The sequence below is a fragment of the Atractosteus spatula genome, chromosome 9 (assembly GCF_055471065.1).
Source record: "Atractosteus spatula isolate fAtrSpa1 chromosome 9, fAtrSpa1.hap1, whole genome shotgun sequence".
NCBI classification, from domain to species: domain Eukaryota; kingdom Metazoa; phylum Chordata; class Actinopteri; order Semionotiformes; family Lepisosteidae; genus Atractosteus; species Atractosteus spatula.
The window spans coordinates 11,591,680-11,609,460 of record NC_142714.1 but is presented as its reverse complement, the minus strand read 5'-3'; the positions used below and the strand labels follow the sequence as shown (position 1 = coordinate 11,609,460).

The 17,781-nt window shown below is 43.8% G+C and overlaps 1 protein-coding gene across 3 annotated transcripts in view; it reads left to right on the top strand.

The window, feature by feature from the left end:
* Positions 1-4,918: 4,918 nt before the first annotated feature.
* Positions 4,919-17,781, top strand: part of dync1h1 (dynein, cytoplasmic 1, heavy chain 1) — a 43,085-nt gene continuing 30,222 nt past the window's right edge. For all 3 annotated transcript variants that reach the window (XM_088924824.1, XM_088924823.1, XM_088924822.1), the window contains exons 1-22: positions 4,919-5,277; positions 7,132-7,219; positions 7,889-8,062; positions 8,594-8,849; positions 9,238-9,424; positions 9,606-9,877; positions 10,135-10,362; positions 10,873-11,949; positions 12,239-12,418; positions 12,612-12,761; positions 12,924-13,070; positions 13,415-13,555; positions 14,143-14,319; positions 14,528-14,638; positions 14,729-14,848; positions 15,357-15,596; positions 15,830-15,985; positions 16,122-16,235; positions 16,371-16,481; positions 16,709-16,918; positions 17,231-17,377; positions 17,608-17,774. In XM_088924824.1, the coding sequence (XP_088780950.1) occupies positions 5,019-5,277; positions 7,132-7,219; positions 7,889-8,062; positions 8,594-8,849; positions 9,238-9,424; positions 9,606-9,877; positions 10,135-10,362; positions 10,873-11,949; positions 12,239-12,418; positions 12,612-12,761; positions 12,924-13,070; positions 13,415-13,555; positions 14,143-14,319; positions 14,528-14,638; positions 14,729-14,848; positions 15,357-15,596; positions 15,830-15,985; positions 16,122-16,235; positions 16,371-16,481; positions 16,709-16,918; positions 17,231-17,377; positions 17,608-17,774 (4,712 nt within the window). In that variant the 5' untranslated portion in view covers positions 4,919-5,018. The remainder of the gene's footprint in view (positions 5,278-7,131; positions 7,220-7,888; positions 8,063-8,593; positions 8,850-9,237; positions 9,425-9,605; positions 9,878-10,134; positions 10,363-10,872; positions 11,950-12,238; positions 12,419-12,611; positions 12,762-12,923; positions 13,071-13,414; positions 13,556-14,142; positions 14,320-14,527; positions 14,639-14,728; positions 14,849-15,356; positions 15,597-15,829; positions 15,986-16,121; positions 16,236-16,370; positions 16,482-16,708; positions 16,919-17,230; positions 17,378-17,607; positions 17,775-17,781) is intronic.

The following is a 17,781-nucleotide window of genomic DNA, read 5'->3' as shown; positions in this document are numbered from 1 at the left end:
GGGGGAATCTTAAATTACTTTGGAGTGATTGGGTAGGCCTAGGATCCGTCAGTGGCTACGCCCCTGGTGTAATGTCTGTGTGTATACTCCCTTCCTGGTATTGTGCTTTGCATGAACAAAGCTCCAGAATGACTGTTTTTGCTGGTAGCCAGAAGGAAATAGGGATTAAATTGCTCCCAGTACTATTGGGACCTTTTTCTTCTGAAAGAACACAACATGTGATTAAGGTGAAAGAAACTGAAAATGAACTGCTTTTTGCCAGTACTGGAAGTATCCTTCCTTTAATAAAAAAAAGAACAGTTTAGAGAAAGGAGGACACTTTAGCCAAGATCATGCCTGATCATTACTTTCTTTTGAGTTGTTAGGTGTTAACTAGCCTTTTCCCCCAACTTAAATATACTGTACTACTCAGTTTACAGTACTTTCCTTTGCATTTTTACAGAGGGACTGACCCTTCTCTGGGTAAGTATAGGTAAGTTCAAGTAGGTAGCTGCGTCAGAATACGTAGGCTGCAAAGGAAGAGGTTTATCCATGTTGAAAACAAAAAAAAAAACAAGACAACCTTGTGTCTTTTTTCCTTGGAATGGAAATAACCTTTACCTGCTCCCGGGTATAGATAAGACTGCCGTCACTCACCTGCACCCTGAAAAAAAGCAAAGTTAACCATCTGCAACTCCAAAACGCATCACCAGTGGGGAAAAAAATCAAGTCGGGAGCTGCGTCAGCAGGCGCAGGCTGCAAAGGAACAAGTAAAGGTTTACTCCATTCTGAAAAGAGAAGAAAAGAAACAATGTGTCTGCTGTGGAGCCTTCTTCTGGTGCCGCACTCAAGGAAGTCTCCATAGCTGAAACGTTGTTTATTCTCCTTTCAGCATGGAATAAACCTTTACTTGTTCCTTTGCAAGGAAGACAAATGTTTGTGGAACATTAAAGACAGATTTGCAATGTTCATTTTAATAAAGTGATTATTTATTGCCGTTAGGTTTTGAAATGGGAACCTTGAGACATATTCCAAGGTTACTCCTTTCACAGGATTTGCTGAATTAAGCGGTTCGGAATGCTTTACCTCACCTGGAAGTGTCTGGGCACACCTGCTACCTTGTTGCTGTAAGTTTTTAGCTGATGATAAAAAGCAGCCGCTCAGTTACCATTACAAGCATACAATATTACTGTTACGTATTGTATTGTTTCAATAAAAAAAAGTTTTGTAGTGAACTGATGGATGCACCACATTTTCAGGAGTTGTAGGCCAAATATTAAAAACTTGAATATGTTAATGTTTTGTGTTATTTCCTACAGCACTGATATTGCTAGTTCGGTCCTGAAAGCGTAATTAATCGGCGCCTTTTTTACCATATGTGACCACCATTTGAATGTGGCCTCTCCCTGTAAAAAGAAAAAATATATGAACCTCGCTGGAAAAAAAAAGTGCAATCCAGCGTCAGGCTGAGTGTTTTAAAAATGCGGAAGGAGATCTTGATTCTCGGTCATCACTGCAGGCAGCCAGAGATGGCTTCAGCTTCAGACGGCTCCTTTTGCAGTGCTGTCGACGAAGCTGATGACTGCCATCTCTGGTTTCCAGGAGGTGAAGAGGAACTCCACCTGAACCATTCCATTATCGTCATAGGTTTGTCTTCTGTGCAAATGTTCTAAGAATGCTAGGCGCGTTACACAAAGCTTAGTTTTCACGAACCATTACATTCCAGTGAGGTTATTGGTCTCTGATAATGAAGTAAAGAGTCTCCACTCGCTTCTATTAAAACATCTCTGAATAAAATGAATGGAAAAAAAATAAAACATCTCTGAATTACACGAGCTGCTTGTCTTGTTCTTTTCCATCGTATCTTTTTTCCTGACTAGGACATGTTTTTAACAGAGAGGTTTAGGAACAGCTGAATTTTTTTACCACCAATTCTAAAATCCAAAACGTTTTCGGAAAACGTTTAATTCAGCTTGCACAGAATAGTATCTTTCGTAAATAGAATTTTCTTCCAGGTATATGAAGGTTACATAATTTAGAACTACCTTACGATACAATCGATTTTTCAAGCGAGTAAGACAGAAGTAGTGCACCCATAAATCATTTTTAGCAGTTTGATATCGTCCTCTAGCGGTGTGAAGTGATAACACAACAGACTGTAGTAATAGCGTTTCAATTCTCACCTTCAGATAAACCCCGTTACAACAATACTAAAAGCACGTTTAAAGCTCAGCATTTTTTTACTGAAATGAAATAAACATTCACGTTTTGTTGATCCAGAATATTTCCACAGTTTACATAATACTACGGAGAAATGAGCTGCTGTTGAATCTGGATGGATCGACTGCAGTATTATAGGACTGCTGTATTGCACTTTTCTTCGGGAGCCAAATCCGTTAATGCTGCTGAATAGTATTTTTTTTCACAACAGAAACCTAAGAGAAAAATATCACTTTAAATGCATGCGTATAAAATAGGGTGCGCTTTTAGTTTCTTACAGCACTTTTTCAGAGGCAAATATGGTCGTGCTCTTCTATACAGTGATTAAGTAACAATAGTACTGCAGCCTATTAACTTTTTCGATCAATTGTAACGCTGCATTGCTGTACATCCAACAACCGACCTCGCTTATATAATGTCTTCGTTATAATAGCTCTAAGTTATATATTAAAGTTATATAAATACAGTGGTGTGAAAACGTGTTTGCCCCCTTCCTGATTTCTTATTTTTTTGCATGTTTGTCACACTGAAATGTTTCAGATCATCAAACAAATTGAAATATTAGACAAAGATAACACAAGTAAACACAAAATGCAGTTTTTAAATGAAGGTTTTTATTATTAAGGGAAAAAAAATCCAAACCTACATGGCCCTGTGTGAAAAAGTGATTGCCCCCCCTGTTAAAACATAAATCAACTGTGGTTTATCACATCTTTGGAAAGCTGAGCTCAATTTCTCTAGCCACACCCAGGCCTGATTACTGCCACACCAGTTCTCAATCAAGAAATCACTTAAATAGGACCTGCCTGACAAAGTGAAGTAGACCAAAAGATCCTCAAAAGCTAGACATCTTGCTGCGATCCAAAGAAATTCAGGAACAGATGAGAAACAGAGTAATTGAGATTTATCAGTCTGGAAAAGGTTATAAAGCCATTTATAAAGCTTTGGGACTCCAGCGAACCACAGTGAGAGCCATTATCCACAAATGGCGAAAACATGGAACAGTGGTGAACCTTCCCAGGAGTGGCCGGCCGACCAAAATTACCCCAAGAGCGCAGCGACGACTCATCCAAGAGGTCAGAAAAAAACCCGCAACAACATCCAAAGAACTGCAGGCTTCACTTGCCTCAGTTAAGGTCAGTGTTCATGACTCCACCATAAGAAAGAGACTGGGCAAAAATGGCCTGCATGGCAGAGTTCCAAGACAAAAACCACTGCTGAGCAAAAAGAACATAAAGGCTCTTCTCAGTTTTGCCAGAAAGCATCTTGATGATCCCCAAGACTTTTGGGAAAATACTCTGTGGACTGACGAGACAAAAGTTGAACTTTTTGGAAGGTGTGTGTCCCATTACATCTGGCGTAAAAGTAACACAGCATTTCAGAAAAGGAACATCATACCAACAGTAAAATATGGTGGTGGTAGTGTGATGGTCTGGGGCTGTTCTGCTGCTTCAGGACCTGGAAGACTTGCTGTGGTAAATGGAACCATGAATTCTGCCGTCTACCAAAAAATCCTGAAGGAGAATGTCCGGCCATCTGTTCATGACCTCAAGCTGAAGCGCACTTGGGTTCTGCAGCAGGACAATGATCCAAAACACACCAGCAAGTCCCCCTCTGAATGGCTTAAGAAAAACAAAATGAAGACTTTGGAGTGGCCTAGTCAAAGTCCTGACCTGAATCCGATTGAGATGTTGTGGCATGACCTTAAAAAAGCGGTTAAGGCTCGAAAACCCTCCAATGTGGCTGAATTACAACAATTCTGCAAAGATGAGTAGACCAAAATTCCTCCACAGCGCTGTAAAAGACTCATTGCCAGTTATCGCAAACGCTTGATTGCAGTTGTTGCTGCTAAGGGTGGCCCAACCAGTTATTAGGTTTAGGGGGCAATCACTTTTTCACACAGGGCCATGTAGGTTTGGATTTTATTTTTTTTCCTTAATAATAAAAACCTTCATTTAAAAACTGTATTTTGTGTTTACTTGTGTTATCTTTGTCTAATATTTCAATTTGTTTGATGATCTGAAACATTTCAGTGTGACAAACTTGCAAAAAAATAAGAAATCAGGAAGGGGGCAAACACTTTTTCACACCACTGTATATAACAAAAAAAAAAAAAGAAAAAGACAAGCCTGTTATATGCATGACCCTCCCCTGCGGCAGCACAGTGCGCAGATACAGGAGGGACAAGTTCATCACAAACGTGCTCAAATAATTGCTTGTGAGTTATTAACGTCAGGAAGAGCTAACAACATTCCGCACAATGCGATACAGTAAGTAATGGGACACTGCGGAAATTTGTTTTATGCGCAGTTATATACAGATAGCCAAAAGCCTTTCAAATACGAAAATCTTTAAAAAAGGATTTCTAGCTTCCTTGCGATGGTTCTATAACAAATTAGGGGCTTTTACCAACCACTATAAGGTTGGAGTAACACGAACATTACACTTACTATACGTATGATCATATCCAGAAATAAGGATATATAATAGCACACCCCAGTATTTCTGCATAGACAGAGAACCACTCCCTTTTAATATTTTCTCAAAGAAAAAGACAATGGACAACACTCCAGATCGGTTTATGGGATTTGTATTTCTTCTCATGCCGACCGCCATTAAAGTGACGTAGTTATAAACAACAAGTCCCAGAATGCACGGCGCACGCCTACGTCACGGCTCTCGTCGCTCAGAGCTGTCATTTGACCAGAGCCTCGCTGGAGTCTGTTTCATTTAACCGACGACAGCAGGAGCGGTGATTTTCCCTCTTCCTCTTCCGTGGAATAAACCGTATAGCATTCAGTGGTAGACCGCACTGGAAGATGTCTGATAGCGGAGGAGGCGGCGGAGACGACGGCTCGGGCACCTTGGAGGTGTCCGCCGCCGTGCAGACCGTTGCTGACACGTCTGTGCTGCAGAAGCACATCCGCAAGCTTGTCCCGCTGCTCCTGGAAGATGGCGGCGAGGCCCCGGCCGCCCTGGAAACCGCCCTGGAGGAGAAGAGCTCGCTGGAGCAGATGAGGAAATTCCTCTCGGACCCGCAGGTCCACACCATCCTGGTGGAGAGGAACACCTTGAAAGGTCCGTTGCCGTACGAGGTGTGAGAATCGGTGCTTAGGCTGAGGTGACGTGGGGGGGCTGGTGCCGTCGGCGCATCTCCAGCGCCAAATGATGCTGCATCACTCTCCAGCCAGACTGCTGAGACATAGCCTGAGGGCTTCTGGCTGCGTGGTACCCTGTACGACCCACAGCGTGCAGAATCGGCCCTTTAACGCATATTCCCAGTTCTCGTTGGACCCTTTCATGTGCGTTTTAATAGCTGTTTGAATAGAACTATCGCTTTAATAGACCTCGGTTTTATTGGGGAATTTACGGACTGAGCTGCAGTTGTTTTTCGGGGTCAGTAGTGTATACGCAGTGCTTTAAAGAAACGTTCTCATTAAATTAGGTTATTTTAGGTATCCGGCGGGGAATAGCATCAGTTTCGCTGGTATGTATCCGCCTTGCGGTCATTTGCCTTCGATGACCGTTTGTGTCGTTTTCCCTATTTTCGGTACTTGCGTACGAACACTAGTTGTTTTGTTGACACAGTCTGTGAAAAGCGCAAGGGTGGAGCATTGGGCTTCACCTGTGTGTTTGAACTGGCGCTGCTTCCTCAAGGTTTCCAGTAGGTGTGGTCTGGTAATGATCAGTCCTCTGGAGTTAAGAAGAGGTGGCATTCCCCTATTAAAAGTTACAACAATCACAGTTTTATATGGCTTTCTGTTTATCACACCTTGGTAGTTTATTAAAATATTACCGGATCGTAAAAATATAGGCTTTAAAATTAAGGTTTTAAAGTGGGTTATATCTCAAGCACCAAAGTATAATTATTCTCTTAGTGGAAGTTCAGTTTGCCGCAATCCCAAATTAGATCCTCGCATGCAAATATATATTTTTGTAATTGGACATATCCCAAGCTCAGGATATTATTTCGGGGTAGCTTTCGTGTCCTCATGCAATGTCTAAACAGGTCCTTAGATGGTAAAACGTCTTATAGAAACCTTTCTTTTTTTTACCTGCAAGTAGTGCTACGGAAGGCTGCATTGCACCGTGCCCAGACAAAGAGTAGATTTATCCTGCGCTAAGACGATAATACGTTTGCTTTTCCAAACGACAGGTCTGCAGCAGCTTGCCGTTTTTAAACATAACATTTCTTAGAATTTACGTTTGATGTTTTCATGCTTTGCCTGTATGCGATCATTTTATAAAATGAAATGAGAGAAAAGTGCATCATAATCAGTTTAGGGTATAGTGCCTGGTGATCTGTGGAGGGTCTTTGTTTATCGCCTTTCAGCAGATTTATTAATTGCTAGTTACCTAACAGTTACCTCTTGATTTAAATCACCAGATTTTGTCTCTGTGTTGTCAATTCAATGATTGCTTTGCACTTCAAGGAAAGGTTTGTTTTCTGCATGGGACCCCCTTGCTAATATGCTAATACCTAGTTTCAGAACTTGTATGTTGCAGTGTGACATTGAGTCTTGCTGGAGTGAGCTAATTGGACTTTAGTGACAAAGTTCACTTCAGCCCTGCCATGTCAGTGCATTTCTGTCTGCAGTGATTACATCATTCAGTACACTGGGCCAGTGCCCCACCCACAGTGACATCAGCTGATCCTGAAACTGGGACTTTGTATTATTCCAGCACCAATTACTGTGTTGCATGACAGAATGTTATTTTTTTTGTATTTTCTTGTCTGCATCATAATAGTTTCAAGCAGCAAAAAAACATTGTCCATATCAGGATTAAAGACTCAGGATTTAACGGCATATAGAGTACAGTATCTGTTCTTTTCCTCCTCTTAATTTAAATTGATTTTTCTTTTCCTCGGGGTCTTGAACAGAGGAGTGTTACCTAGACTGCTGAATTATTCCTCTGTTTCTCTCCTTGTAGAGGATGTTGGAGATGAGGGAGAAGAGGAGAAGGAGTGCATCTCTTACAACATCAGCATTGATATTCACTATGGGCTCAAGTCAAACAGGTTTGGAAAGCTAGACTATAGAGTCTGTCTCCTGCGGAAACAGCATTGCACTGCAGTAGTGTAAAATACTCTTTATCAGAGCACTGCCACACTAGTCATATTTGTTTTACTTTAGAGTTGGAAAGAATTACTTTTTTTTGAATGATTTCATTGTACTGGATATTTAATATTTCATGGTGAATCAGAGCAACACAAGGTCCATAAATATAGTAGATAATTTGGGATTATTGTTTAATAAATAGATATAGAAATGTTTGCCTACACAAGCATATTTTATTTTCATAGCAAAACTAGGCTTTGAAATAACAAGGCGAGTCCTTGTTGCTTTTCTTATTAGTTTTAACTTGATTTCAGAGCAAGGATTATAAAAGCACACATGAAAGAAGTGTTGGAATTTACTTACTGTAATGTGATAGTTGAGTTATTTAACTGCATTTGTGCTGTTAACACTTTGCAGTTATCACTTTAGTTAGCCAATGTAGCTCTTGTGTTCAGGTAACAACTTTTGTTCTACAAACCAGTTTATTTGTTCAACCAGCCTGTTGACTTCATGAGATATGTGATCCTTTTGAGCTTAACCAACAGCACACTGGCTAGAGCACTTTTCCTTCTAACCGCGAAAGTGAAGCAATGTGTTTAAGTCCGTGTCTTGTGTGTGTGCCTTTGCAGCCTGGCATGCATCAAGAGGACAGGGGTCATCGATGCTGACAAGCCCATTTCATCACAGCTGCGTGTCCTGACGCTCAGCGAGGACTCTCCTTATGAGACACTACACTCCTTCATCAGCAACGCCGTTGCCCCCTTCTTCAAATCCTACATCCGGGAGTCTGGGAAGGCTGACAGGTACACTTTAAGATTAAAAGGTTGTGCTTTGCCTCTCAAGATTATAATAATAATAATTGCTCAAACTTATATAGCACTTTTCTGGACACTCCACTCAAAGCGCTTTACAGGTAATGGGAACTCCCCTCCACCACCACCACCAATGTGCAGCATCCACCTGGATGATGCGATGGCAGCCGTAGTGCGCCAGAACGCTCCCCACACATCAGCTAAATTATTATGCATCTAAGCACCCTGAATGTCTGCGGATACTCATGAGTTTAGGATACTTTGAAAGTGGATGCACATTTCGAGTATTGATAAATGAATTTAAGGGAGCTAATTGTAAATAAATGGCAAATGGTGGAAATGTTCTTGTGTTTGCTTGAATCAACCAATAGACTACTTTTAAAGGTAGCGTAGTAATGCAATTGAAAGCAATGTTACCTAGGTACAGTGTTGAATCCAAATTGTGAAGCTAAAGGCCCCTTATTAAATCTCTCTGTAACAGATCAATAGTACCTGATTTGGGTTTTTTTCCTGCTGATCCAGGGATGGCGACAAGATGGCGCCCTCCGTGGAAAAGAAGATCGCGGAGCTGGAGATGGGGCTCCTGCACCTGCAACAGAACATCGAGATCCCCGAGATCAGCCTGCAGATCCACCCCATCATTACAAACACTGCCAAGCAGTGCTACGAGCGTGGGGAGAAGCCCAAGGTCACCGACTTCGGGGATAAAGTGGAGGACCCCACCTTCCTCAACCAGCTGCAGTCTGGGGTGAACCGCTGGATCAGAGAGATTCAGAAGGTGTGAACAGGAGGGGGCATGGGACACTGTTTGATTTCTGTGTTTTATTAGCGTAACGTAAGGCACCATTACACTGCTAATGTATGTTAAACTTCTGCATGAAACAGTAATGTTAATGTAACATGGCTTTCATCTGCAGATAGTATTTAAAATATCTTTGCATGTAATTTTTTATTACAGTTGTTTTTTGGATCTTCATAATGTTCTGTTAAAGGTTGCATATTCAAGGTTAAAAAAAAAAGAGCGACAGCTGAACTACTTGAAACCTAAATATTTTGTTTTGACCCATCACTACCATGGTGGGTCAGCATGCAGCACCTGTGGTCTGTGCTGGGTTTCAGTAGACCTTGTCCTTACCCTTTGCTGCTACTCTCCTGCCGTTATTCAGGTGACCAAGCTTGACAGGGACCCTGCCTCTGGAACAGCACTGCAAGAGATCAGTTTCTGGCTCAATCTGGAGCGTGCGCTGAACCGCATCCAGGAAAAAAGGGAAAGCCCTGAGGTTCTTCTCACCCTGGACATCCTCAAACATGGCAAACGTTTCCACGCAACGGTCAGCTTTGACACCGACACTGGTAAGTGGGCTTTCCTGTGTGCTCGGAGACTTTTCCATGTTGTTTCATTATGTTGTGTGCTTATTCTGACTTGTGATTCATTTACAAAGAAAACCAAGTGTTTTAAATCTTCTTATCCTCCCTGATTGTTTATGGGCAATAATGATTTCTGTCTTATAAGGTTGAATGGGTTTTTTTGCAGGTCTGAAACAGGCTGTGGAGACTGTCAATGACTACAACCCCCTGATGAAAGACTTTCCACTGAACGACCTTCTGTCAGCCACAGAATTGGACAAAATTCGCCAGGCCCTAGTGGCCATTTTCACCCACCTGAGGAAGATCAGGAACACTAAATATCCCATTCAGCGAGCCCTGCGCCTAGTGGAAGCTATTTCAAGGGACCTCAGCTCCCAGCTTCTCAAAGTCCTGGGGACCAGGAAGCTCATGCATGTGGCCTATGAAGAATTTGACAAGGTCAGTTTTCTTCAGTAGAGCTTTTCATCTCTTTAAACTGAAAAGGTCTAACAACAGGAGATTTAATCAGTAGATTTGAGTGGCAAAGGTAGATCGGAAAACCCGTAAGCTTGGGTAGAATGTAGAGTGGATTGATGAAAGTTTCAGTCAACAGCCAAAAAGAAAATTTCCTATCTTATTTGTAGAGTGAAAATGTCTTTGCCTGTGATGCTTCCTCAAGCTTGTTGTTGATCCCCTCCCTGTCCATTCTCTCTCAGGTGATGGTGGCATGCTTTGAGGTTTTTCAAGCCTGGGATGATGAGTATGAGAAGCTTCAGGTGCTGCTGAGGGACATTGTGAAAAGGAAGAGGGAAGAGAACCTCAAAATGGTGTGGCGCATCAACCCCGCCCACCGCAAGCTGCAGTCCCGCCTGGATCACATGAGGCGCTTCAGACGGCAGCATGAGCAGCTTAGAGCCGTCATCGTGCGCGTCCTCAGACCACAGGTACAGCACTGGGAACGAGACCCCCGAGGAGACTTGAGTGAGGTGTTGGATTGTGCTTCACAGATTGGTGAGGGGGGAACCCTCTTTAGGAGACCGTAAAAAGAATACGAGTCCAGGCGACAGAGGTGAAGCAATCATCAGGCCTTTATTTCAGCTGAAGTCAAGGCACCATATAGCAGCTGCATTTGCAGCTCCCTGCAGTCTGTGCATTGTGTCAGAATCCCAAGAACATATTGTTAACAGAAGCATTTTAAACATTAGCAACTTTTGCTAATGGTGGATGTTAGGATTGGTGCTTTGAGTGCAAACATAAGGTTACAAGTGTTATAATTGCAATAATTTTGAGGTCACGATGTTATATAAAAAAATCCTTCACCTGACTGTGTGTGGCCTTCTGTTGCATGTTACAAATGGCCCAAATCAAGAATCAAGAAAAAAAACTAAACGTTTAGTCTAATCTTATGACGGTGAATGTATTTCTAATCTTTCCCTGTTGCTTGTTGGTCACAGGTATCCGCTGTCCCCCAGCAGACTCCAGGCGAGGCAGTGGAGCCTCCAGACCTGAAAGTCGCGGAGGTTCTTTTTGACGCGGCGGACGCCAACGCCATTGAAGAGGTGAATCTGGCCTACGAGAACGTGAAGGAGGTGGACGGGCTGGACGTGTCGAAGGAAGGCATGGAGGCGTGGGAGGCGGCGATGAAGCGCTACGACGAGCGGATTGACCGCGTGGAGACACGCATCACCGCCCGCCTGCGCGACCAGCTGGGCACGGCAAAGAACGCCAACGAGATGTTCCGCATCTTCTCCCGCTTCAACGCTCTGTTTGTGCGCCCGCACATTCGGGGGGCCATTCGCGAGTACCAGACCCAGCTTATTCAGCGCGTGAAGGATGACATTGAGTCCCTGCACGACAAGTTCAAGGTGCAGTACCCCCAGAGCCAGGCTTGCAAGATGAGCCACGTACGCGACCTGCCTCCGGTTTCCGGCTCCATTATCTGGGCCAAGCAGATTGACCGTCAGCTGACCGCCTACATGAAGCGAGTGGAGGACGTGCTCGGCAAAGGCTGGGAGAACCACGTGGAGGGGCTGAAGCTGAAGCAAGACGGCGACAGTTTCCGCATGAAGCTGAACACCCAGGAGATTTTCGATGACTGGGCCCGCAAGGTCCAGCAGCGGAACCTGGGCGTGTCGGGCCGCATCTTCACCATTGAGAGCACCCGGGCGCGGGGCCGCAGCGGCAATGTGCTGAAGCTGAAGGTCAACTTCCTCCCCGAGATCATCACCCTCTCCAAAGAAGTGCGCAACCTCAAGTGGCTGGGCTTCCGGGTGCCCCTGGCCATCGTCAACAAGGCCCACCAGGCCAACCAGCTGTACCCCTTCGCCATCTCCCTGATTGAGAGCGTGCGCACCTACGAGCGCACTTGCGAGAAGGTGGAGGAGCGCATCTCCATCTCCCTGCTGGTGGCCGGGCTGAAGAAGGAGGTCCAGGCTCTGATCGGAGAGGGCATTGCCCTCGTGTGGGAGTCTTACAAGCTCGATCCTTACGTCCAGCGTCTGGCAGAAACGGTCTTCAACTTCCAGGAGAAGGTCAGTTTTCAGCTTTCTCCCTTTGTCTTTAATAATATTATCGGGTTCTACTTTCAGGAGTTTCTTATGCGTTTTGATTACCAGGGTTCAGTAATTCATTGTCACTCTTTTAGGTTGGTCAGTCGGAATGTGATTTGCTGCTGTTGGGGATTTTCTGTTAAATGCCTATTGAATGATGTGAGACATGTTAAGATTTTGTCTGACTGCCATGGTTATCTGAGTTCTCATGTGATAAGTAATTAGAAGTTTGAAAATGTAAGTGCTGATCTTTTTGTATTTCCTTTCCTAGGTGGATGACCTTCTCATCATTGAGGAGAAGATTGACCTGGAGGTGCGCTCTCTGGAGACCTGCATGTATGACCACAAGACTTTTACCGAGATCCTGAACCGAGTTCAGAAGGCAGTGGATGACTTGAACCTGCACTCCTACTCCAACCTGCCTATCTGGGTCAACAAGCTGGACATGGAGGTCAGTGAATTCAGTTTTGTCTGAACTTGTTCAGACTGTGGGATGTGCTTAACTTTTTTCTTTGAAGATGTACTAGAAGGTTGACTAACTTGTAATAGAAGACATTTCTTACAGTTTAACAATAAATTGTTTTGACGTTTTTGGATGTGCCGTGTGTGTTAGCTCAAAACTACCTGTTTTTATATCCCTGCAGATCGAGAGGATCCTGGGTGTGCGTCTGCAGGCCGGACTCCGAGCTTGGACCCAGGTCCTGCGAGGACAGATGGAAGACAAAGCAGACGTGGACATGGACACTGACGCTCCTCAAGTCAGTCACAAGCCTGGAGGAGAACCAAAGATCAAGGTGAGAGTTCACGTTCACATTGTTAAGGTTGACCATATCTTTCAGAGCTTTCTGAGTGCAGGTGTGCATTGGTGTTTGATTAGGTGCTGTGCTACCACCGTGTGGTATTTAATATGATGCAGGAGTTACTTCTTGCTGCTCATACGTTGTCTTCTTTTGCAGAATGTTGTACATGAGCTGAGGATCACGAATCAAGTCATCTACCTTAACCCACCCATTGAAGACTGCCGGTACAAGCTTTATCAGGAGATGTTTGCGTGGAAGATGGTCATCTTGTCTCTTCCCCGAATTCAGAGTCAGAGATATCAGGTTTGCAGTTTAAGTAATTATTAATACTTGACTGGGAAGCAAGTCTCAATGTCTGAATCAAATCCTGTGAAAGTGGATTCTATTGTGTCTAATCTGAATTTGACAACCATGTTGTGTGATACAGAAAGATTTTTAAAAAAGCTTATTGCAGCTGGAAATGTGTAAAAGCTCATTCTGTTATTGATGCTAATTTTGTGTTAGTCTTTCACTCCTGAATTATTCCCAGCATGGACATGCTTCTCTGAAATTGAATAATAAAGTAGCAGCTCAGTTAAGATTATTGAAAGTGAAGAGGTTTTATTGTGTGCATGTTAACAAGTGCGGTGTGATTTTTCTGCTGTCAGGTGGGGGTGCACTATGAACTGTCTGAGGAGGAGAAGTACTATAGGAATGCCCTGACCAGGATGCCTGATGGCCCTGCTGCCTTAGAGGAAGCCTACTCTGCTGTCAGAGAGAACGTTAATGAGGTCGAGCAGTATGTGAAGGTATGGCTCTCTTTATATTTGACAGGCCTTTGTTTTGTGCCATGATCTTAGAAACTGATTTCAAATTCCAGTACTCCAGTAACCAAAACCTTAATGGTTTGCAGTTTGAGTTTATAATTCTTAAAAGTTTAAGTAAGATTCTGTTCTGAATTTTGTACTTTTGTTTTATATCTGTTTTTAAGCCTATTACTTTGCAAATCTTCTTTACTTCATCCCTTCTTTTATTTTTAAAGGAAAATTATTTTGGGTATCTCTTGTTGAACTGCTGGAGAAAAAAAGACAAAATATTCAAAACTTATCTGTAAAACTAAACAAACGTGTTCAAGTCTGGGCTGTCACGGTTATCTGTGAACTGTACAAAGTTAAAATAAGGTTTGTTTTTGATGCCCAGTGAAGAAAAGCAAGTAACACTTTTCCAAACTGAAGTGACTTTCACCCACTTCAGTTTAAAGGGACATGATAAAAACTTCAAGTTTGGAATGCAGCCCTGGCTGTGATGCACCTTTTCTGTGGTGCTTCCGAACATCTCAAGTTCCTGAAAAAATATTTGCTGACGTTGTCTTGTTTTCCCTGTCTAAATTCTTCAGGTTTGGCTCCAGTATCAGTGTCTGTGGGATATGCAGGCAGAGAACATTTACAACCGTCTCGGGGAGGATCTGAACAAGTGGCAGGCTTTGCTGGTTCAGATCCGAAAAGCTAGAGGAACCTTTGATAATGCCGAGACCAAGAAGGAGTTTGGCCCTGTGGTCATAGACTACGGCAAGGTAAAATCAACTGACTGATCCCGGAGATTGTTTGACATGAATGGCTTATCTATAAAATAGTTCAGTTTGGTACCTTTTTTTTTTTGCACCTCCAAATCATAGCTCAGTTTTTGACTCCAGTGCACTACTGCTGTTCTGTTCCTGTCACATCCTGTCAGAACAGATGAGACCGTTTCATTTTTTGTTCTTTTTTCCTCTCGAAATACAGGTCCAGTCGAAGGTGAACTTGAAATATGATTCTTGGCACAAAGAAGTTCTGAGCAAATTTGGGCAGATGCTTGGACAGAACATGCAGGATTTCCACTCTCAGATCTCTAAGGTAGGCGTAAATGTCATGTGCCTCATCATAATGAAGTATCGGTGGGCAGCTTCCTAGTATCTACCTCACTCGCTTGTTTTGTTCTCACAGTCCCGCCAAGAGCTGGAGCAGCACTCCGTGGACACAGCCAGCACCTCCGACGCCGTCACCTTTATCACCTATGTGCAGTCCCTGAAACGCAAGATCAAGCAGTTTGAGAAGCAAGTCGATGTAAGGGAGGCCTCTATAAACTGAATTAGCTTTATCTTTCCTTGTATAAAAAAAATAGTAGCATAGCTATGCCTAAATGTATAGCTCTTGTATTGTTTCCCTGTGAACACTAGATACCAATTCTGAGCATTAGGTTTAATATTTTTTTTTATTGGTTGGCATGATGGTGGGGCAGTTAGCATTGATGCCTCCCAGGCCTTGGGTCCCAGGTTTACATCCAAACTGGTGTCCCTGTTGTGTTGATTTTGCATATTTTCCCTATGTTAGTGTTTTTTTGCCAGGTGTTCCAGTTTGTAATTATCTTCCAAAGACATATGGGTGTCTCTAAAGTGTCTCGTGTGCGTATGCATTGTGTGGGTTGTGGTGTGCCATCTAGGGTGTAATCCCCCTTTACAGCCTGTGCTCCTGGGCTAGGCTTCAGGTTGCCATGACCCTTACCCTAGGATTTGAAGGATTTCGGCTGGATGGGTTAAGACTTCAACTCGTTGCCTGTAACCTCCTCCTTCAGCTTTACCGCAATGGCCAGCGTCTACTGGAGAAGCAGCGGTTCCAGTTCCCCCCATCCTGGCTGTACATCGACAACATCGAGGGAGAGTGGGGGGCGTTCAGCGACATCATGAGGCGCAAGGACACGGCCATCCAGCAGCAGGTGGCCAACCTGCAGATGAAGATTGTGCAGGAGGACCGCGCCGTAGAGAGCCGCACCACCGATCTGCTCACTGACTGGGAGAAGACCAAGCCGGTCGCTGTGAGTCTTCTCACCCTCCTCCCTTCTCCTGGGGCAAACATTTCAAGGACTTAAGTCTTTAATATGAAATATGAGACCTTTAGTTTCTTAAAGCTTTTTTGCTTAGCTCTGTACTCTTTCAAAGGTTTTTAACTAGAAAGTCAGTCTCAAACATGTGATCGTAGTGGGACAACATGCACCCTGTGCAGCATATGTGCAGCTCTGTTCAATGGCGTTTTGCTCATCACCTGTAGGGAAACCTTAGACCGGAGGAAGCTCTCCAGGCCCTGACCATCTACGAGGGCAAGTTTGGACGCCTGAAGGACGACCGAGAGAAATGTGCCAAAGCCAAGGAAGCCCTGGAGCTGACTGACACTGGGCTGCTGAGCGGGAGCGAGGAACGCGTGCAGGTACGCGTGCTCTGCTGTCTCACACGGTGCACACAGTCCTTTTAACACTCATCAGACACCCTTTCACTTGTCCCTGTTTTTGTCACTCAGAGGAATGTCTGATGCACATCTGTCTCTTTACTTGTTTCTGGTGCAGGTGGCTCTGGAGGAACTGCAAGACCTGAAGGGAGTGTGGTCAGAGCTGTCTAAGGTGTGGGAGCAGATTGACCAGATGAAGGAGCAGCCCTGGGTTTCTGTGCAGCCACGCAAGGTACTGCTTTATTCTGTTGCTAAAATTAAATGCACTGTTGAATTTAGTGTATAGCTGGTCTAATTTTTAAAACCCACTGTGCCAATTTTTGGTGTCTGACCTAATCATTTTTTTTATTCTTAATTCTTTCTGTAGCTGCGTCAAAGCTTGGATGGCCTCCTGAACCAGCTGAAGAACTTCCCAGCCCGGCTGCGGCAGTATGCCTCCTATGAGTATGTGCAGAGACTGCTCAAGGGCTACATGAAGGTGAGTCTCATTCAATAAGGACATTTTAAATATTACATTGAAGTCTTTTGTAAAAGCATAAACTCTCTAAACAGTCTTAAAATGGTGTCTTTAATCCAAAAGTAACAATGATTTAATTTGATATTTCATAAGGCTGTGCATTGCAAGGAGGTACTGTATATAATTATCCATATGTGCCTGAATTTACTCATGAGGGGCTTAAATTATCTCTGCATTGTGGCTTGTAGATAAACATGCTGGTGATCGAACTGAAATCGGAGGCACTGAAGGACCGGCACTGGAAGCAGCTGATGAAGAGGCTACATGTTAACTGGGTGCTGTCAGAGCTAACGCTGGGCCAGATCTGGGATGTTGACTTGCAGAAGAATGAGGCCATCGTCAAAGATGTTCTGCTGGTTGCCCAGGGCGAGATGGCCCTCGAGGAGTTCCTCAAGCAGGTCGGTTATGTACCAACATAACATGGAATCAACATCCGTGCAAGAAAAGCCATCACTGCTCTCTTAAAGTCTTTCTAATACACAAGTGAAGTTGACTCTGGTTAAAATCCTTCCCAGACGTGATGTGCTACCAGAGTGTTTTTCGGACTCATTTTTTAGCATTAAAAAATGCATTAGATACAAGCTCAACAGTTATGACTAGAACAGAGTAATAGGATTCTTACCACCCAAGAAGAGATACTTTTTCTTTCCTTTTCTGGGACCATTTTTGCTAAAGATTTGCTTATAGACCTTTTGACTCTTTGCTTGTAGATTCGGGAGGTGTGGAACACCTATGAATTAGACTTGGTCAACTACCAGAACAAGTGCCGGCTGATCCGTGGATGGGACGACCTTTTCAACAAAGTCAAGGAACACATCAACAGCGTCTCCGCTATGAAGCTCTCTCCATACTACAAGGTATATCCTCCCACACGCCTTCCAGCAGTCGCAAATCTCCTTATGTCGTGGTGTATGCCTTTTTTCTCTGTCTTTGTTAAATGCTGTATGTTTTATGGTTGGATAGGGTTAGTCTTAGAGCTTGCAAGAGAATTTTGCTGCATGGCATGCCAAAGGGAAGACCAGCGGAGCTGCTTTGTTCCATCTCTTCTTTGTACCTGCTGTTCATGGAATTGTCCCATGTGCTGCAGGTGTTTGAGGAGGATGCACTGAGCTGGGAGGACAAGCTGAACAGAATAATGGCGCTGTTTGATGTATGGATAGATGTGCAGCGCCGCTGGGTCTATCTGGAGGGCATCTTCACCGGCAGTGCTGACATCAAGCACCTGCTACCAGTCGAGACTCAGAGATTCCAGAGGTGGGTA